Below are 22165 nucleotides of genomic sequence, written 5' to 3' on the forward strand. Positions count from 1 at the left end.
TGCAGATATACCCTCCCACTATTTTACCACTGTAAAGGGCAGCAGTGTCACTGAGCTCTGTGCACGTCACCACAGCCGTGCACAAAAGCTGTGATAATGTGAAAAGGGCTTAACTGTGGTTATTTCAGGGTTTAAATCCTTTTGCATGACGTGTTTACGTTAGGTTTCTCCTGTGTGTATATCATAGAGCTGCTGCAAGTCAACACAGACGTGATACAGACGAAGAAGACCAAGACCTTTTTTGGTCAGAGTTTACATTTCTAAATGTACAGTCATTATCAGGGGGCGGCGGACTGTTTCAGGGTGCAGGTCCCTCCCCTCAGACTCTTCAGCAGGCTGGAGGTTCTGCTGCGTGTACAGTACATCACACTCCCTAGAAAGCGATGGATGCTGGTTTTATGTGTCACTGTGACTGATGCACAGTCGACACCCTGACTCAGGGATCTGGTCTTGGTTCGGCTCAACTCTGATGAAGATTTCCCTGTATGGTTGTTGAGTCAGTCTCTACCAGACAAGACCAGACTATCAGTGAGGTTTCAGCAGATGAAGGATCAGATCTGAAGTCAAAGCAATTATACCACACCTTCTGTTGAAGGTCAAAGTGAAGTTTAGCAGCATTCACATACACAGGTTGAAACTACTCAAGTTGGCGTCTTCTTCAGTGCAAACTTCTCTTTTTGCTTCCAGCGGTCATGTTCCCTGTTAAACTGCTTTGATAGAAAGTAAAATTGTAAAGAAAAGAATGAAGCTGATCTGTTTCGTGCTCGACTGACCTGCAGACAGACGAGTCTTCAGTCGATTGGCTCCTTCAAGTCACAGCTCGACGTATTTTTTCCTGTTTAAACTTTGTTTCCAACCAGGAAGTCCTCTCTTCACGTCTGTATACACTCCGTCTGTCGTGTAGGAGAGGAGAGATACTGAGGGCATTTCCTTCTGTCTTTGTGGTTGTTGAGCATCTTTGAGCATCTTTAAGCTGGTTCGTTCTTCTCTTTGCAGTGGTTCGTTTTCTCCTAACTTCTCTTTGTGTCTGTTTGGCCTGTGTTTTATTTCTTTACAGTTTTTCTTTGTTGTTGTTGTTCTCATCTCTCTGCACTTTAACATTGTAGAATACTTTTTATATCCTGTCCCACCGGGAACCTTAAAGAACCGTCATGGAACCCTGTCCTGTATTTGTATTTGAAAGTCTTTGTAATAATTACAGTGCAGTATTTGCAGTAGTGGCAGTATTAGTAGTTTACGCTCTGTGTACTTATACAACAGTGTCTTTGTTTTTTTTTGTGCTGCAGGATCATCAGTCTCTGGGTCTCCTGTCCTCCTGCTGAAGTGTCTTTGGGCCAAACGCTGATTCTGTGCCAGGTAACGAGCGTCCTCCATTGATGCCAGTTGTTTGGTTTCTCTTTCCGTTTCCGGCTTTTCACTGAATCATAAAACAGACACTCAAAGCTTCTCACCAGCTGTGAAACTTCATTTAGTCAAAATGTCACCACAGGTTAGTTTGGTGGTTTTGTGCTTTGGAAGGAAAAACCTGGTCCTGGAATGTGATTTGCAGCTGAAGCTGGTGTTTGTGGGATCAGCTCATTAATCAGATGTGTAATTGGTGCAGTTCTGATCAAAGTGCTGTATTTACAAAATCCTCTTCAGCTCCAACTTCTTCCAGGATGTTCGTGCTTTTTTTTTCTGCTGCGGAAATGCTCAATGAGGAATTTCCTGCAGATACCAGTCCTGACCTGATTTTTAAATGGCGAATCCTTCGTCGACCAGTTTTCATCTCTGTGCTGTGATGGAAAAGTTCCTGCATTTGTTTCTTCTGCAATCTGCAAAAGGCAAACAAACAACAGGTTCTGCATCAGCAACACACAACAGTGAACACAATCAAAATATTAAAGGCTGCTCGTCCGGGTTAATTATCCCGTTCACAGAGAACATACAGACTGAACCAGCTTCATTTTGAATCTCACATTAAAACCACGGTGACAGAGCAACACAAGCAGGCATCGGCCCAACGTGGGAAGAAATGTTCAAAAAGAAATTCTGTCATAGAAACAACTCACTAATAGACTTTTAAACCAAAGATACGAGAAGTGACAGAGAATGATGGCGAGTGAACAGCTGCCGTGCGATGTGCACAGACATCAGTCCCTTTGTTGTGAAGTTCTCAATGAATGAGCTGATTTCTACTTGTGGGATGAAAACTAGAGATCATAATTATATTGTTGACAAGTGTAAGACTGTCAAAATAAGGCTCATATTAGTGTCTTCACATCTGACTGAGAGTGAATCCACATGCTGACCGTGGCGTGTTGGTGCCGAGCTGTGTCGATGTTTTGAGAACACGCGTGTGACAGGATGGGAAGCAGCTATTAAACACTCACATGTTGCTAAATCAGCTTCACCTTGGAAGCCAATTCAAACTGGGTTCTTCAGGAGACCTGCTGTGACCTGACAGGCAGCGTGACGTCCTCCTGATCTGCTGTTACTGTATGTTCAGAGCTGCCAGACTCAAATTTGTTCAGCTTGTTTTCTGTGTCCACAAACAGATTTTACTGAAACATTAGAGGCGAGGTGCTTCCTGTAAGTAACCACAAGTATTGTTAGTTAGCTGTTAGCTTTGTTTGTTCTTCTGTGAGAACATGAAAAGGTTTTAAACTAATAAAATTCCGGTGGTAAACCTCAACATTAAACATTTTTAACAAGGTGCCAGACGTTCAAACTGTGTGAAGGTGAAATGTGTGATGGTTTCGTGTGAAAAGAACCTGAGGGAAGTTTGGAATGAATGCACAGATAAAACATTACTGAGATTCTTCCACTGTTTGGATTCATCTGTCTTATCGTAGCAGCCGTCTGATGGTTCTCTGCTCCGTCACCGACTGCTTCTCTTCTTGGTTGGTGTGATTTCGCCTTTAGAGCTGAGCTGTGGCTTTTTTCTGTCGGCGCTGTTCCAAACATATACATTAAAACAAGAAACCCTCCGTTTACATTAACCACAGCACAAACATCTGCTCTTCAGCAGCAGTACATCTCACGAGCTGGTGTTTAGTCACGTAAAGCCCTGGGGGCCACGTCCAGGGGCCCGAGGGGGCCGGGTGTCCTTGGTGTTTGACAGGGACGTTACGGCATGCAGCTGAGGTCGGAGACGTGTGTGGTTGGTTGGACTCTTTCTCCAAACATTAAGACAAGTACCACATGTGAGTGTTTTGCAGCACAGTATAGATTTAGGCCGGACCACACACGCGAGTTACACACTTTTACTTCAAGGACACCTTGAAGTAAAAGTGTGTAACTCGCGTGTGTGGTCCGGCCTTCTCCTGCTCCGGAACTGAGACGTGGGACAGTACTGTGATACTGGACTGTGTGATTTAGTGCTTTAAAAAACTCCAGTGGACGTCTTGTGATAATCAATGAGTGAGTAAAGCTGGAAGTAGGACTAATTAGTGTAACACTGTGAAGACAGCTACTGACTCATCACAGCAACTTCCCTCACAGTATGAACACATTTCACTCCACTTCACTGTTAGTCTGGACTCCTCTCTGTTAACATCGGGAGCTTTATGCTGTGTTCATGTTATGTGGTTGAACCCGTGACTAAGACAGGTGGGAAGTTTTCCTTTGTTCTTATATTAAACATGTAGCCTCCAATCAGAGTTAAACCTGGTCACACGATTACATTTTGTTTAATTGACAACAACAACATGTTCTAAATCAATTGCACACTTTAACCTTTGACCCTAACATATTCACATGTTTCCTGTTTGGATATGTACCCTATCTATACCTAGTGACTTAGTATTTTAGCTACGTTGGTACTTCAGCAGCAACAGATCAGCTGTTCTCATCCACACACACAATCACACCAATGATGACAGAAGGGGGAGACATGTCCCAGAACTCAAAAATAACATGACTGTGTTGTTGGACTTCCCTCAGAGCCAGTAAAGACCTGGATGAAACTTGATTTGATGGTTACAACTCAGAAATCGTCACTGAGCGCTGCAGGTAGTTTGTTTTGTTCCAGTTGGTTTCGAGTTGATTTCAGTTTGTAGCAGAACAAACAAAGTTAAAATAAAATATCGTACACGGGAGAGTTAAGGTTCCCTTCGCTGGAACATCCCAGACACAGACTGAAAGAACCAGGCAGAGGGTTGAGAACGAGCACAGCCCGGTGACTGGTGCTGTAGTTTGTCTGTTGACTGTTGGTGAGTCGCACATGAAGAATTTGCCGTCGTGAGAACAGAGGAGTCCTCCGGCCTGTGGGAGTCCAGTGTTGCGGGTATTAATTCACCTTCGGTCTCTATGAGTCTGAAGGTGGGAGTGAAGGGTCTCCACTGCTGAAACTCTGTCTGTTCAAACGTGTGTTCAAGATGTGAACCCAGCTGAGGTCGGACTAATCTCATCCTCTTCCAGGGTCAGTCCTAATTGGGGTACTGGTGGGCCTCCGGGCCAGATCTGCCTCTTGGTGGGTGTCCAACTTGTTGTTGAGGTTTGTGAATCTTAAACAGCATGATTGTGGATGTTTTAGGGCGTCCGCCTACAGCTCACAGTAAAACAGGTGATTTCAGTCCAAGTGGTTCCAGCTGTGCAGGTAGACCCTGCAGAACAGCAGTCTGAGACCAGGACCAGCACAGTCCTGCTCCCTCTCTCCTCTCTGCGTGTGCTGATCCACTAAACCACATGTGGGTCCGGGATGTCAGCGAGTGCAGTGTGTTGAAACCACTGATCATTTTGGCTCTGATTTGAATTAGTTGGAGCTTTTCTAGAGTTCAAGAGTTTTTTCTTGTCTTGTTTTTCTTCCAATACTATTTTTGTGCACAGTTCAGAAGTTGCAGTCACTCCTCTGTCCTTTGATTTTACATGTGGCTTTGCCTGATTTGAAAACATGGATCCGTTCTGTTTTACACATAAAGAGGATTATTAACACTTGTATTCCACATTATTTTCTGCAGGAAGCCTTTGGTGATATCAGGTGAATTGTGTATAGCTCAGTAGAACTAGGTTTAGTTTAATGTTGTAGCAGAGATGTGCCACTGGCTATGATCTGTTTTTGATTACACAGTGTTACTGAAGGGCCAACAAACCTCCTAGAGCCTAATGTACCTCTTCAAGTGGCGTGAGAAGCTGCTCACACCATAGTGGACGTTAGCTTCAATGTGTCAGACAATAAAAAGTCGATTTAATTCAAAACAGGAACAAGGAACACAGTGTCTTCATATTGTCAGTGGAAAGGCACCAAATCAAATTTGGGTGATGCAGATCTTCATACGTGATAATCAGAAAGGAGGTTTTCACCACTGTGAGCTCCTCAGAGCACAGATATCATCCCTCAGCTGGACTCAGCCTATCAGTAGGAACAAGACCCTGAGTGTCCAACACTGTGTTCAGCCCTTGAAGCCTTCTTTCAGTTTGGACTGATACTGTAATCAGTGAGGCCCCACATTTCTTCAACATCAAACTCTCCATAGAAACAGCCGAACCAGAAACTCAGAGTAAATAAAGAGATTTGGAGCGAAGAGGTCCATGGAAACAGAGAGTGATGGGTAAACGATGCAGAGACCCTCGTTTCAATCAGCCTGTCACTGGAGCACTTGCTGTGATTAGCTTCAGATGCTTCACACCGGACTGAACCCCATTTCCTCCACTCGTGGGCCTCAACCTTTTGGCAGGTGATTAAACACAGAGCTTGTGGAGGAGGTTTGGTTGCAGCAGAAATTCCCCCAAACTTCACCCAGTGCTCATTTTTTCTGTTTCTTTGAATTCTTTGGCAACTTGGACTAAATCGTGTTGAAATCATTGCGGCTGCTGGAAGGAATTTCAAATACAGTGTGTGGCGAGCCGGCAGCTCGGAGGAGGGGAGCAGGTGACGTCAGGAAGGAGGAGAAAGGCAGGAAGCCTCTCACTGAAGAGTGGAATGGGCCTGCAGAATAATTAACTTAGGAGTAAGATCACAAAATAATCTGCGTAGAATCAGTCACCTGTCCGACTTATTCTGACATCAGTGTGACGTCAAGAGGTCTGCAGGTTCTGGCTCGGACTCTCGCCTGATCAAACTGGTTTAGATGTTTTTTGGGGGATTCAGGTTTTATTAGTCTGCACATGTTTACAGTGTTGACTCAGGTTCTATTACAGATATATATATATACAGTGAGGGAAAAAATTATTTGAACCCCAGCTGATTTTGTAAGTTTGCCCACTAACAAAGAAATGATCAGTCTATAATTTCAATGGTAGGTTTATTTGAACAGTGAGACACAACAATGACAAAAAAAATCCAGAAAAATGCGTTTCAAAAAGAGTTATAAATTAATTTGCATTTCCACGAAGGAAAGAAGTATTTGATCCCTTCGAAAAACGTGCTTTAGTACTTGGTGGCAAAACCTTTGTTGGCAATCACAGAGGTCAGCCGTTTCTTGTAGTTGGCCACAAGGTTTGCACACATCTCAGGGGGGATTTTGGCCCACTCCTCTTTGCAGATCCTCTCCAATGTTTGGCAACTCGAACCTTCAGCTCCCTCCACAGATTTTCTATGGGATTAAGGTCTGGAGACTGACTAGGCCACTCCATGACCTTAATATGCTTCTTCTTGAGCCAGTGATTTGTTGCCTTAGCCGTGTGTTTTGGATCATTGTCATGCTGGAGTACCCAACCACGACCCTTTTCAATGCCCTGACTGAGGGAAGGAGGTTCTCACCCATCATTTGACGGTACATGGCCCCATCCATCCTCCCTTTGATGCGGTGCAATTGTCCTGTCCCCTTGGCAGAAAAACACCCCCAAAGCATAATGTTTCCACCTCCATATTTGACAGTGGGGATGGTGTTTTTGGAGTCATAGGCAGCCTTCCTCCTCCTCCAAACACAGCGAGTTGAGTTGATGCCAAAGAGCTCGATTTTGGTCTTATCTGACCACAACACTTTCACCCAGTCTTCCTCCGAATCAGTCAGATGTTCAGCGGCAAACTTCAAACGGGCCTGTAGATGGGCTTTCTTGAGCAGGGGGACCTTGCGGGCACAGCAGGATTTCAGTCCTTCACGGCGTAGTGTGTTACCAACTGTTTTTTTGGTGACTATGGTCCCAGCTGCCTTGAGATCATTGACAAGTTCCTCCCGAGTGGTTCTTGGCTGATTCCTCACCGTTCTCATTGTCATTGAAACTCCACGAGGTGAGATCTTGCATTGAGCTCCAGACCAAGGGAGATTGGCAGTTAATTTATGTTTCTTCCATTTGCGAATAATTGCACCAACTGTTGTCACCTTCTCACCCAGCTGCTTGGCGATGGTCTTGTAGCCCATTCCAGCCTTGTGTAGGTCCACAATCTTGTCCCTGACATCCTTGGAAAGCTCTTTGGTCTTGGCCATGGTGAAGAGTTTGGAATCTGGATTGATTGATTGCTTCTGTGGACAGGTCTCTTTTATACAGGTAACGAGCTGAGAGGGCTGCCAATGTCAGCTCGTTACCTGTATAAGATCCACCTGGGAGCTTGAGATCTTGCTGACGGATAGGGGATCAAATACTTATTTCCTTCATGGAAATGCAAATTAATTTATAACTCTTTTTGAAACGAATTGTTCTGGATTTTTTTTGTCATTGTTGTGTCTCACTGTTCAAATTAAACCTACCATTGAAATTATAGCCTGATCATTTCTTTGTTAGTGAGCAAACTTACAAAACCAGCTGGGGTTCAAATAATTTTTTCCCTCACTGTATATATATAATATCAGATCAATACGAATATTGAAGTCTTGTGTTTCTTTTGTCTCCATCTGATTCATGTTGTTCATTTACTGATGTAGTCCAACGGCTCAGCTGGGTTCTGTGATCACCATTTTTTAAGGGTTTGTCTGCACAACCATCTGTATCGCCGACATTTTAAATTAGCCTTTGTTGTTCTTGACTTAAACTGACTGCATGATTTTCTGAGCAGGGGTTCAGGAAACAGTACAGATATGGTGAACCAGTAAACCAGCTGGAAGCTCTTCCGTGTGTCTCCAGGTTTTGCTTTGGTTCCGCGTTCCTCTGATGTAACCACATGGCGTCTGCTGGCCACAGATTTCTGCAAGAAATCGCACCATGAGCCAGAAAACGGAGTCAGATGAGTTGGCTGCAGCCAGAGCCACAGAGTTCTCTGGAACTGCAGGAGGAGGAGAGAAGTCAACTCACGTGTCAGAGGTTGTGTGAGCTGCAGAAACATTTTGTTTCTCATCACTGATCGTTCACTCGGAACAATCCAGGCATAAAAGAGTCTGAGTTCACTGGAAACGTGTGGGAAGGCTGGTTCCTCTTCATTTGTGCAGCATCCTTTTTAATTTGGTTCTTACTCATCAATCAAATGTACAGTACAAAGGAACCCCCCCCCCCCTTAGAATGACTGAGTCAGTGCATGTTTGGTACTTAGAGTAGGATGTAATTCATTATGAAGTTCTACAGACTTTAGTTTGTTTGAGGCTTGTGAGTGTGGTCCCAACCTAACTAGAGACCTAGAGACAGTGCAGGTACCATACAGAGGTGAGCTGAAGCCCTCAGCTGGATGTGGGTGTTATTTATCTATGTACAAACTAATGTTCTTCAGAGAGCTTAAATCTGCCCAAAACAACCAGTGACTTTCAGGTTAAATACAAGTTATCCCTTCCTCCATGGGCCATGGATTAAAAACACGCACCACGATTTGAGCAACTGTTCCAGTGATTCCTTGAAGTCTTATCTGCCGCTCTGGGCTTCAGTTGTTAACTCACTGAGCTCCTACTGTCCGAACTCAGAATCAAGCTGCGAGCTCGGACAGTTCAGATATTGTAGTTCTCTGCTTTTATCCTCAGCTCGATGTTCCCACTTGGTCACAACGTGCCGTCACTCCTCCATGTTAGCACAGCTGCTCTCCAGCTGCCACAGACCTGTGTCCATACACTGATTTTATTCAAGGGGACAGACACATGAGGAAATGAACCCGGCCACCAGACAGACAGTGTGGAGAGGGCTGTAAAAACACCAAGACACTGAATCAGGAATCAGCTGGTGGGAGCAGTTAATATCTGGCTGGGCAACAACTGCGAATGTGGTTCATATAAAATAAGATGTAAAATCAAGCAGCGTTCACAACAGTACAGTAAAACTAATACTAAAGGGACAAAGAGACAAGTCGGGAGCTCTTTGGCTTTTAGCAGCAGAACAAGTTGAATAAAATGACAGAGAACGAAAACAGCACCTGGTTATTTACCTCTTGTAGAGATCATCAGGTGGTTTGATCGGTGTTTCCTGCAGGTGAAAACATATTTTCTACTGTTTAGGATCTCTCTAGAACTTAGAACCATTCCTCTGTGGATTTCAAACAACAGACAGCTGAGGGGGGTTTAAATCCTGCAAACACATAATTTTAAAGAATTGTTACCAGGATACATCGATGCTGAGCAGGACATTCAGTGGAAAAGCCGTCCTGTCAGAGACCACATTGTTTAAATGAAATGTCCCAAGAGCATCTTCACACTCGCAGTCCTGAGGTTTGTCGTCTGCAGTGATTTATTGTCAGTGCTGTAATACAGAGGAAATCGGAAAGCTTACAGTGTCCTCCGGATGATTTATTCTTCATGCTGCCTGTGCTGCAGTCACAGCCTGTGTCACTGAGACGAGCAGAGTTCACGGCAGTGTGCAACGTCACATCATTACAGCAATAATTACACAGATAAGTCAGCAGACGCCAGCTTCATACACGATGCTGCAAGTTGTGAACTTTCGAAATCTGTTGGTGGAGGATTGCAGCCGAGGACTGAGAGATTTGATTAACTTCAGCTTAACAGTTGATGAAACAGGAAACCCACCTTCAAATTTCCATCCAACAGTGATTTGATGCGTTGGAATGATTGAACGATTAGATTAAGGGATGGTTGTTGTTTTATAGTTTAACCTAGAAATAAGTAGTTTGTTCATAACACCATGTTGTATTACTACGTAGGTCAAGTATGTGAATACTTCTTCACCGCCAGCCTGTGACCCAGACACATTTACTTTTATACTAAATTCCTGGTTAATGAAGCTTTGTGGTGCAGCTCAGCTCATCTGTTTTTATTTATTCTGTTTTAGTTCAGTAATGGTGTGATGGTGGGACGGAGCTGTTTTCATGTCGATAAATCAGTGCTGGGATGTCATGCGACTTGTTAGAACAAAGCTCCCCACCACGCCGTGAGGGCCTTCCAGATGGGAAGCAGATTGATTCTGTGTTTATGTGTTGTAGGAGGAGAGAAACCCAAAAGCCATCCAGCCAGCATGGAGGGGAGCAGGGGGCTTCTCCTCAGCCTCATCACAGTGTTGTGTTTCTACAGAAACGCTGCTCAGAGGACAGGTGGGTGTGATTATACAGCTATGATCTAACTTCCTGCTCACAGCACAGACACACACCGCTGCTTCAGCATTACATCAGCCCAATAACATCTGTTTAATGCAAATAGTGTGTACATACCCCCAGTGCTGAAGTTCAGATTTCTTATAAACACAAACCTGCACAAGAATGTGTGTTCTGCTGAGCAGTGGTGGACGAAGTACTTTGGTAAAAGTCCAGTGGAGAAATACTCAGTGCACAGATCAAACTAGTTATACCACACTATTCTATTAGTATAATACCACAGTCTACTTGACCTGCACTAAAAACCTGCATCAAAAGTATTTTAACTCAATGTATGTTTTGAGTCCTATAATTATACTTTAAGTTACTTGATGTACTTCGATAACAGTTAATGATTACTATATCTTACTACTACTAATCTTGTATTAACTATTCATAAAAGTCAGGGTAACTATTCAAATAAAAGTAGTGAAGTAAAAGTACAATACTTGAATCTGAAATGCAGCAACGTTGAAGTATTAAGTAGGAGAAGAATGTAGGTGAAGTTTGTAAAGTAACTAACTGTCAGTTAGAATTGGTAAAGTCAATTTTATAATATTCCCTCAAAACTAGAAACACGCAGGTAAAGTACAAGTACCTCAAAGTAGTTTGTTTTCGGTGGTTTTAGAGTAGGATAAAGGTACACACCATTCACCACAGCTGCTGAGCACATGGACATGATTCATTAATCACATTACAACAGCACAGAGTCACAGGTTGAGTTGTTTTTATCATGTTTGCCCAGTTTCATAAAACCCAATAATGCTCTTTAATAGTTGTCGTCTGTTTCTCTTATTAAGCTTCTCGACCTTAATAATGTAACATGAAGGTTCTCAGTGTTGGCACTGGATTTAAACTGCTTTGCATCCAGTGTCATTGTATTCCTTGGATTACACAGCTCGAACATTTGTAAAGTAATTCTCAGAATGGGAACTGTACTCAGTCAAAATTCAGTACAACAAAATAAGGTTTGCACAGCCTTTACTGTAAAACCTCCTTAAAATAAGAATGAGATGCCTTTACTAAAGATTTTCAGTGCTTTATTTCTTCAAATGTGTTCCTAGACTTATTTGGTTGCAACAACAATCATTTGGATTTGTGGACTGTAGTGTTTCCACACACCAGACTATTTATGCTAAATTAACATTTTCTGACAACTATTAAACGAGACGTTTATGGAGCCAGGCACATGACGCTAAGTGTCTTTAAGATGAAGAAGAAGAATGAAATGTAACAGGAGGCGAAGGTTGGATCAGAATGTGCACTAGCTATAAGTCACACATCTGTTCTTCTCACACTTCTTTCCTCACACTCTTGCTTGCTTGAGTTCACCTGTAAGTAAGTATTGTAGTAGTTCTCTGCTCCACCACACTGTTCACAACCTGGTCACCAACTTCTCAGTCCCTCTGGCTTGCAAAAACACAAAAAGCCCACCACGTCGCTCTATCAATCTCTTTTCACCTCTGGCTGGCACGAGAACTGCTTGAGTAGGAAGAGTCTCCCTTGTAGCACCCTTCTTCTCTCTAAGACCTCACCACGACTCGATCACTTCCTCCTCAGTCTGCACTGACGAGACTGTAGCTGACATCGTCTTCATGGTCGATGGGTCGTGGAGTATCGGAGCACCCAACTTCGAGCAAATCCGCCTGTTTCTGTACACACTGGTCAACAGCTTCGACATTGGGCCCGACCACGTCCGCATCGGCCTGGTCCAGTACAGCAACACTCCACGCTCTGAGTTCCTACTCAAGACCTATCAGACCAAGCAGGACATCCTTCAGCAAATCACCAAGTTGCCTTACATGGGGGGTGGCACTCACACAGGGCTGGGCTTGGACTTCATGCTCAATAAACACTTTGTGGAGGCAGCTGGAAGCCGGGCTGCTCAGAAAGTTCCACAGATCGCTGTGGTGATCACTGACGGCAAATCACAAGACGAAGTGAGGTCCCATGCTGATAATCTGAAGAGAAAAGGAATAGTTTTATATGCAATTGGTATTAAAGATGCAGATGAAGACGAGCTGAAAGAGATAGCAAACAAGCCTCTAAACCAGCATGTTTATAGCGTGTCAGATTTTGCAGCTCTGCAGGGAATTTCTCAGAGCATCATCCAGACTCTGTGCACAACTGTAGAGGAAGCCAAACGACAACTCCTGCAATTGTCTCAAGGTAATGTGTCATATTACACAGTGTGTAGTGACTATGTGATCCAAGTTATTTATTTATTTATTTAGTTTGGAAGTAGTGGTACAGTCGAGTACAGTGGCAAAAAAAAGTTCAGCAAGAACAAGACCAAGAAAAAGAACAAGAATTTGCTTATATGATCACATTTTATAACAAATTAATGCAGAAAACTATGAAATTCCAAAAGGTTCACATACTTTTTCTTGCCACTGTACAACTTACTGGCTGTTACCTAAAGCATTTCTATTTAAATGTCCGACAGAGTTTACTATGTATCTGTAATGAGACTATACTATGATACTGAGCGACTGACAATACACTCGTAAATTAATCAGCCTTCATAATTTAGAGTGGGTGGACAAAATGAAAATGTTGGACGACAGTTCGTTTCAGTAGTGATGGCAGAAAAGAGAGATGTCACTTTCACAGTCTGGACCTTTAATTGAATTTTGTCAACTGCCTTTTCCAAGGTAAAGACTCAAATGAAAAGCTCAACATTATTGTTGCTTCACTTCTTCTTCACGTACCAACCTATTTGAAGGTTTCAATTAAGTGATTTCCTCTAACTTTTGTCTAATTGTAATATTTCATGGCATTCTTTTAATTTTGTCCACAAACAACCTTCAACCAGGGTTTTCCATGTTTCAACAGCTCTAAACAGGCAGATAGTGGATTTCCTACCTTATTCAAGGGTACACACTCTCAAGTGAAGGAGTCATTCTACCCATTACCTTATTTTCCAACCTTTACCTCGGTCTTATGTTGCTTTGAAATATCCACCACATCAACCCATGACATCTTCTTGGGTACTGAAAACAGAACTCTTCTGTATCTTCCTTTGCAACAAAACATTTTTCTGCTCTTTTGTTCTCACATCTCTTGAATCAGAAACACTTTTTCGATAGCACTTTGCTTTGATGTTGTTTCTTCTTGACTTAGATTTTGTTTGCTTGCCTTGTTCCTCACTTGTAAGTCGCTTTGGATAAAAGCTAAATGACTAAATGTAAATGTAAATGTAAATTAACACAAACAAACACACAGATATTAATCGAGCTTTGCTCCAGTTGCTAAGTTTCTTCTCCTTCCTGTTCAGAATGTGCCAGTGCCACCGTGGCAGACATCGTCTTCCTGGTTGACGGCTCCAGCAGCATTGGTAAAACTAACTTTCAGGAGATCCGAAAGTTTCTGCGAAGTGTCGTCACAGGCCTTGACATCGGCCCCAACAAAGTTCGAATTGGCTTGGCGCAGTACAGTGATGAACCTTACCAGGAGTTCCTGCTGAAGGATCACTTGGTTAAGCAATCTCTGCTGGCTGTGATAGACACTTTTCCATACAGGACAGGAGGCACAGAAACAGGCAAGGCCATCGACTTCCTGCTGCAGACATACTTCACAGAGGAGGCCGGGAGCAGAGCAAAGCAACGAGTGCCTCAGATTGCTGTGATCATCACAGACGGGGAGTCGACAGACAATGTGACAGAACCCGCTCAGCGCCTGAGGCAGCACGGAGTCCTGGTGTTCGGTATCGGTGTAGGACAGGCCAACCTCATTGAGCTTGCGTCCATCGCCAACCGGCCCCGAAAGCGCTTCCTGTTCACCATTGATAGCTTCCAGGCACTGCAGAGGCTGACAGAGGGTCTGCTACAAACGGTTTGTGTCTCCATGGAGAATCAGCGGCAAGGTGAGACAAGGGTTATAGGAAAGCTTTTAATATTGTCTCATCAAGGGATTTACTTTGTTAAGTAGTATAAAGAGAACTTTTTAAGATCTAGATTTAGGTCTATTTAAGTCTTTTGTTAAATATCCTATTATTCTACTGAAATTCTACCTCTCGACAACAGGTCTGTGAGTGAACTGAGATAAAATACAATATTTCAAGAGACATTCATGGGTTTTAGAATTTGTAATTGTTTTCTGCTGCTTACGGTTTTTTTCGTTTTGTTTTTTCTTTCAGCCTTGGCAGAAAAGTTTGCAGACATTTTCTTCCTGGTGGACAGTGGCGTGAATACAGCAGACTTTCAGCAGATCAGGAACGTCCTCTTTCGATTGGTCAATCAACTCAACATTGGAGCATCTGGCCACCATTTTGGCTTGGCCCAGTATGGTCAAGATGTAAAGGTGGAAATTCTCTTTAGTGCTTCCCAAGCCAAAAACGAGACCTTAGGCGGCGTTAAGCGTTTCCGTCAGCGGAAACTGCAACCCAATGAGCCACGTAACCTGGGCAGTGCACTGGAGTACGTAAGAGCTAACATTTTCACTAGTGAGGCAGGAAGCCGAGCAGACCAAGGCTTCGAACAGTACCTTGTTGTTTTAAGTGGAAAAGATTCAGATGATCCTGTGTATAAGTCATCACGGCAAATCAAAGCAGAAGGAGTAACGGTGGTGGGGGTGAGCTTTGGTGCATCGATGAACGAAATGCGTCTTATAGCAACTCCACCATACATCTACTCGACCATCAGCAATGTTGTACCTGTACTAAAGGGTGTTATTGAGACAAAGGAGGAGCAGACCACCCTCACTGGAGGTGAACAGGTTTTTAATTATAATTTTCTTAATAATCAACCACCCACATGCATTTTTATAAATGTCTTTACAGCTGTTTCTTGACAGTCATCTCCTGCTCACATTCCTCAGACTCAGTGAGTTTCTTACTGACAGATGAGTAAACTAGTTTAAACACCTCATTAGCTTTAACTTTGTCACCTACCACAGAGGCATCACTTGTAGAGAGCTAATATATCTGTGACTTACTGGAAATGAAAACAGTAACTTTCTATGGCTGTTCCCTTTTTAGGATAGTATTTCAAGTTTGTGAAACTTGGTGGGCAACTTCATCCTGGTTTATTGGTTATTCTACTGACCCAGTTTTGAACTTTTGGACTTTAACATGTGACAGACTGAGCCTAGCACTATGCAGGATTTATAGGTAATTCATAGGGGAAAAATGCTAATCATCTCATCTCACCAGTACTAGCACACGTCACACGTGTGCATGTTAGGAAGTCTTTTATGCACTCTAGTCTTTTTTTCTTGAGATGTTGTGAGGCTACTCAGATGTCATGTTGGTTAACTTCCACTATAATACCTTATGCATGGCACTGAAACAAAGGCAACTGTTCTCCCAACAAAACCACATCTATTATTTTGGGCCACTGAGCTAAAAGCAATGAATGGCAAACTGTAGGAGGGTTCTAGTTATTCCATACCTGAGATACTGTCCTAAAAACTGGCAGAACAGCATAAATTGTATAATGATACAACTGTTTCTAATGTCAGTCCATCCATTATTTTAGAAAGACATCTGAATTGTGAATGAGCAATAATGACTTTTTGATTATAAAATCCTTTCATCAGATTGCAGAGCAGCCAAACTGGCAGATATTGTGTTCATCGTTGATGATTCTTCAAGCATTGGACCCACCAACTTCCAGCTTGTGCGTGCTTTCCTGCACTCTGTTGTGAGCGGACTGGAAGTCAGTTCAAACAGAGTCAGAGTTGGTATTGTCACGTACAATGACAAGCCCTCAATACAGTTCTACCTTGACAGCTTCGATGACAAGAACGAACTTCTGAACTTCATTAAAATCCTGCCTCACCAAGGAGGTGGTTCAAACACTGGTGCTGCTATGAAGTTCACCCGGGAAAAGCTTTTTACCAAGGAAAGAGGAAGCAGGAAGGGGAAAGGTGTCCAGCAGGTGGCTGTGGTGATTACAGATGGGGAATCCCAGGACAATGTGAGCAAAGCAGCAGCTAATCTCCGTCGGTCTGGAGTCACAGTTTATGCTGTAGGAGTCAAAGATGCCAACGAGGACCAGCTGGTGCAAATTGCATCTTATCCCCCCAATAAGCATGTGTACAATGTGGACAGTTTTACAAAGCTGAAAGCTCTGGATCAGAGCCTGCAGAAAACTCTATGCCATAACATCTTTCGTCAAGCAATCACAGTTAGTTCAAGAAGAAGTGACATCAAAGAAGGTTTGATTTTAAGATTGGCTTGGACTTTTGATTTTTGTTTATTTAAATATCATATAGGATAAAAACAACATACACAGATATAATAAGTAGTGTTTACATTGTAGTATTAGACACTAGTGAATTCATTTAAAACGATGTGTAAATGATGAATTGGGAGAAGGTAACTCATTATACGTCTCATTATATACGTCTGTTTTTTCTTTTCCAGGCTGTGAACAAACAGATGAAGCAGACATCTTCTTCCTAATTGATCACTCAGGAAGCATCTACCCGTCCGACTTTCAAGACATGAAGAAGTTCATTATCGAGTTTCTTCACACATTCCGTATTGGGCCCCAACATGTCCGAATAGGGGTTGCGAAATACGCAGATGATCCAGACTTAGAATTCGATCTGACAGACTACTCAGATGCTCAGACGTTAGAGAAAGCTGTGGAGAATATCCTACAACTAGGAGGCGGGACAGAGACAGGAAAAGCGTTGGCATTTATGGGTCCACATTTTAAAAGAGCAGCAACCACTCGTGGTCACAAAGTCAGAGAATACCTGGTGGTCATCACTGATGGAAAATCTTCTGATAAGGTCAAGGCTCCTGCAGAAAGTCTTAGGCAGCAGGGTGTCACTATCTACGCTATTGGAGTAAAAGATGCAGATGAAAATGAGCTGCATGAGATTGCTGGCGACTCAACGCGGACTTTTTTTGTCAATAATTTTGATGCCCTAAGGCCCATCAAGGATGACATCATCACAGACATCTGTTCTGAAGATGGTAAGCACCAAACCAGTTTATGTTTTATTGTGGGCTCAACGTATACTAGATTATGTGATTATTTAAGTTTCAAGTTAGAGTCTTTCTTTATACAACAGGTCTTACAGCTGGCCTTAAGACTGAAAAGATTTGCTTGACTCCTTCCCTTATCCTACCCTGCTCAAAATGATGAGTCAGCAATGGACTTTTCACAGTTATATCTAATGGTCTAGCATTTTGAAAAAAAAATTGAAAACTAAGCATAAACATATTCACATCAGAATACAAAAGGCAGAATATGACCCCAGTCTCTTTGATCCATTTCAATTTCAACTCAATTCAGTTTCATTTGTATATCGCCAAATCCCAACAGAAGTCATCTCAATGCACTTTACAGTGTTTAAGGTTTAAGACCTCACGAATAGAACTGGACAAAGAATCATATAGAAAACCCAACAACCCCACTGAGCAGCATCAGGAGACAGTGGAGAGAAAAAAATTCCTTTAGAGGAAGAAACCTCCAGCAGAACCAGGCTCAGGGTGGGCGGCCATCTGCCTTGAACGGTTGGAGTGAGTGGAAAGAGGAGAGAGAAAAGAACAGCAGGTAATAAAGACAACAAGCAGGAAAAACACTGGACAGGTTGGTAGGACCAGTGAGTGGAATCTATAGATATACTGCTCCAAGGAGGAGGATACCTGCAAATAAAGTTGTGTGTGAGCTGCACTTTACTTACTGCTGAAAGGACTTCATTAGTATGGATACATTCAGCAGTTTTAGAAAAGGGCACAAGAGGCCCTGAGAAAAGCAAAAGAAAGGTGGCCATCACACTAACATGTCTGTGCTGTTTTATCTACAGCTTGCAAAGACATACCCAGCGACCTCATCTTCTTGATTGACAGCTCTGGGAGCATCTATCCACAAGACTACGAGAAAATGAAAGACTTCATAAAAGCTGTCATCACAAAGTCAGTCATTGGAAAGGACGAGGTGCATGTTGGTGTCCTGCAGTTCAGCACCATCCAACAACAAGAGTTCCCCCTAAACCAGTATTACAGCAAAGAAGAAATGTCAAGAGCCATTGATGCTATGCAGCAGATTGGTGGAGGCACACTCACAGGCGAAGCCATCGCAGAGGTGACAAAGTATTTTGATGCAGCCGAAGGAGGTCGTCCTGACCTGAAGCAGAGGCTGGTAGTGATAACAGACGGGGAGTCCCAAGATGAAGTGAAGGGCCCCGCTGAGGCTCTGAGGGCCAAGGGAGTGGTGGTGTATGCTATTGGAGTGGTGGATGCCAACACCACCCAGTTGCTGGAGATCAGCGGGTTGCCAGACAGGGTGTATGCTGAGAGGGACTTTGATGCTTTGAAAGACTTGGAGAGCCAAGTGGCCTTAGAGATCTGTGATCCAGACAGAGGTAAGAGAGGGTTGAGACTATTCCACAACCCAGAGTTCAGAAACATTTGGTTAATAGATTGTGACAGTTTTTGCCTTTTTCAGTACACACTCAGATTTTTCAGTACTCTTTACATATTTAAGAATCAAAAACCTAATGAAGAAATGAATTGGAAACTTGCTTTGGTATAAAAAGCCTGGTTCCTAAACGCAGCATTGATGATTAACAATCCCCAGCTGACGATCAAACACGTAAATAAGACAGATTTGTATTTTGAAACATGGGTGTGATGCATTGATTCAGTGTCATTTAAATAAAGTTCTAATTATTGACCCACTTGCTCTTTTACCTTTTATTTCCAATCAGACTGTAAGAAGACAGAAAAAGCTGACATCATTTTCCTCGTGGACGGCTCCACAAGCATAACGCTTCCCAAGTTCAGAAGCATGCAGAAGTTTATGTCATCAATAGTGAATGAAACCACAGTTGGAAAGGACTTGACTCGCTTTGGGGTCATTCTTTACTCGACAAACCCCAAATCTATTTTCACTCTGAAACAGTATGAATCCAAAAAAGACGTTCTTCAAGCAATTTCAGGACTGAAAAGCCCATATGGAGACACCTACACTGGCAGGGCGTTGGCATACTCTTTACAGTTCTTTAACACTGATAACGGTGGTCGGGCAAATCTCCAGGTGCCTCAGGTTCTCATGGTGATCACTGATGGCGATGCTACGGATCCGCACAACTTAGTTGCACCATCAGAGGCACTACGAAAGGAAGGGATCAGTGTCTTCAGTATCGGAGTGGAAGGAGCCAACAAGAGTCAGCTGGAGATCATGGCAGGTTCCGACACATCCAGAGTTTTCTATGTGGACAATTTCAACGCCCTCGAATCTCTGTACAAGAATATCACTCAAGTCCTGTGCAATTCCACCAAGCCAGGTAAGAGACTAAAGTATCACAAGACTTTGGTTCCTCAAGTTCATCGACCTTATGGTTTTGATTTTTGACAGGTGAAAACAACCAAGCAGTCATGTTTATAACATATAAACTCTGTTGAATGAATGATAAAAACTGATGTTCGGATAAAACCTTAACCTAACAATGTACGGTTCATCTAAATCCATAATTTAAGAATCAGGCCCATGAAATCAGCAGCTGTCAACAGAGTCATATGAAGAATTAATGAAGTTAAAGTGCTGCATGAATTAAAAAATCCTCTTTGCTTTGACAGTTTGTGAAAAACAGCAGGCTGACCTGGTCTTCCTGCTTGACCAGTCTGGCAGCATCAGCCCAGACGACTACACCGTCATGAAGAAGTTCACAACAGAACTAGTGAAAAGTTTCAAAGTCAGTAAAGATTTAGTGCGTGTTGGACTCGCCCAGTTCAGCGACACTTTCCAGCATGAGTTTTACCTGAAGGATTTTTACAACGAAGAAGTAGTGACCAAGCACATCTTGGATATGAATCAGCGTGGTGGAGGAACCCTCATCGGACAGGCCCTGGATTACATCAGAGGTTATTTTGAAGCGTCGCAGGGCAGCCGCAGATCTGCTGGGGTGTCCCAGAACCTGGTGCTGATTACAGATGGTGAATCGCAAGATGATGTGGAGGACGCAGCCGACCGACTCAGGGCTCTGGAGGTCGAGGTTTTTGCCATCGGCATTGGGGACATCCACGATCTGGAGCTTCTGCAAATCACTGGCACTCCAGAAAGGCTGTTCACTGTGCGGAACTTTGACAGCTTGGAAAACATCAAGCAAAAGGTGGTTGACACTATCTGCGAATCCAAACCCCACAAGGAACGCCCTGGTGAGTGCAACTCTGTGCTTCTGCCTGTCTCCTTATATTTCTCAGCACATTTCTATATCGATGTCTGTCAAAATTAAAGGACACATCTCCCTTCGCTGCAGATTGCACCATTGATATCGCCATGGGATTCGATATTACTCGGAAAACTGGTGAGCTACTGGTCAGTGGCCACAGCAAGCTCCAGACCTTCCTGCCAGAGATTGCGCATTACGTTTCCTCAGTACCAGGTCTTTGCTGCGTCGGCCCTGCACCTGTCAAGACCAACCTCGCCTACAGAGTGGTGAGTCGCGATGGACGATCTCTGTACGACTTCAACTTTGAGGGTTACAGCGAAGAAGTGGTGAAGAAAGTTATGACCTCGAGTTTGGCAGAGCCCACCTATTTCAACACTGCCCTGCTGAGATCCTTAGGGGAGAAGTTCAACACCCAGTCCAGAGCTGGCGTGAAGGTGAGTCAGAGGTGTAGCACAAAGTCTAACATAAAAAACATCAGCATGATTTGTATTTGGAGGCTCGGGGTGAGAACGTGCTTGTGCACTTCCAAGCAAAGAGAAAGATGTCTTTATTGAATAAAGATATTCTAGGCAGTAAAGTGTTTAAACCAGGACCACCCAGATTATGTATTAATCATTATTTAGCAATTATATAATCTACCTGCAGTCTGTGTTTTTTAAATGTTGTCTAGAAGAACCTGATCATGGCTTTTTAGCAGATAATTCAATGTAGTGTTTATAATCTCTTTCTTAATTTGCAGACCTGATAATAAAAGGAGATGAAGTTTTCTTATCAATAATTAAACAGTGAACATGTGACTTCCTTCGTTCATCAGGTGCTCGTGATCTTCTCAGACGGACTTGATGAGGATGTGATGAAACTGGAGCAGGAATCGGAGCTGCTGCGAAAGTCTGGTAAAACCTGAGAGAAGACACGTTCACTGTTATACAAGGAAACACAAATGATCAAGTTACTAATGTAAAGTCGAACATTCGACCTGTTAAAGTGCAGTACAGTAGCAGTTAATGAAAACGTTTGTTAATCGGTTAACTGCTTAATTAACCAGTCATCTTCTTCTGTGTGTATTTGCTGCAGGGATCAGCGCTCTGCTGACTGTGGCTCTGGAGGGGGTGCGTGATCCCTCCCAGCTGCAGATGGTGGAGTTTGGTCGAGGATTCGGCTACAAGCTTCCTCTCAGCATCGGCATGCCGAGCGTCGGCAGCAGCCTCCTCAAACAGATTGTAAGTCATTCGGTAACAAACCCCACTGAAACTTTCATGTTCATTCTCATCATCTGCCTCAAAGTGTCGTCTGTTTAAATGAAACAATGACAGTTTAAAGGGAAACTCTCTGAATGCTGTGAGTGAAACACTGAGGATCTGCCACCTTTCTCTGCCAAATTTAGTGGCTCAAAACTATCTGGACAATTTGCTGCTCAGTTGTTTGACGAAACCCAGGGTTTCTGTACTGAGATGCTTCTCTCAGCAGAGTGAGACTCACTGAAGGGGTTTTCCTGTTGTGGCACGTCTGTGTGCAAGAACGGAAGCCAGAGGAAAATGCTTCAGGGAAGTTATGACTAGAAAAAATGTGCAAATGATTCACCATGCTAAGATAGAAACAGCTGTAATGCAGCTCCAGCGTGTCAGCAGTGACCTAAGGTTAGGGTGGTGAGGTTTCCAAAAGAAAAGCCATTAA

At 43.2% G+C, this 22165-nt stretch overlaps 1 protein-coding gene across 3 annotated transcripts in view; it reads left to right on the top strand.

Annotated features, from left to right (window-relative positions):
- Window positions 1–22165, top strand: part of LOC113169764 (collagen alpha-6(VI) chain-like) — a 45510-nt gene that overhangs the window by 5364 nt on the left and 17981 nt on the right. For 2 of the 3 annotated variants that reach the window (XM_026371447.1, XM_026371448.1), the window contains exons 2-14: window positions 1287–1356; window positions 10214–10321; window positions 11921–12529; window positions 13638–14225; window positions 14499–15068; window positions 15899–16519; window positions 16728–17288; window positions 18125–18682; window positions 19028–19606; window positions 19899–20477; window positions 20579–20925; window positions 21306–21384; window positions 21566–21711. In XM_026371447.1, the coding sequence (XP_026227232.1) occupies window positions 10246–10321; window positions 11921–12529; window positions 13638–14225; window positions 14499–15068; window positions 15899–16519; window positions 16728–17288; window positions 18125–18682; window positions 19028–19606; window positions 19899–20477; window positions 20579–20925; window positions 21306–21384; window positions 21566–21711 (5313 nt within the window). In that variant the 5' untranslated portion in view covers window positions 1287–1356; window positions 10214–10245. The remainder of the gene's footprint in view (window positions 1–1286; window positions 1357–10213; window positions 10322–11920; window positions 12530–13637; window positions 14226–14498; window positions 15069–15898; window positions 16520–16727; window positions 17289–18124; window positions 18683–19027; window positions 19607–19898; window positions 20478–20578; window positions 20926–21305; window positions 21385–21565; window positions 21712–22165) is intronic. The other variant, XM_026371449.1, reaches the window with a different exon arrangement.

Source organism: Anabas testudineus, chromosome 16, assembly GCF_900324465.2.
Source record: "Anabas testudineus chromosome 16, fAnaTes1.2, whole genome shotgun sequence".
Taxonomy (NCBI): Eukaryota; Metazoa; Chordata; class Actinopteri; order Anabantiformes; family Anabantidae; genus Anabas; species Anabas testudineus.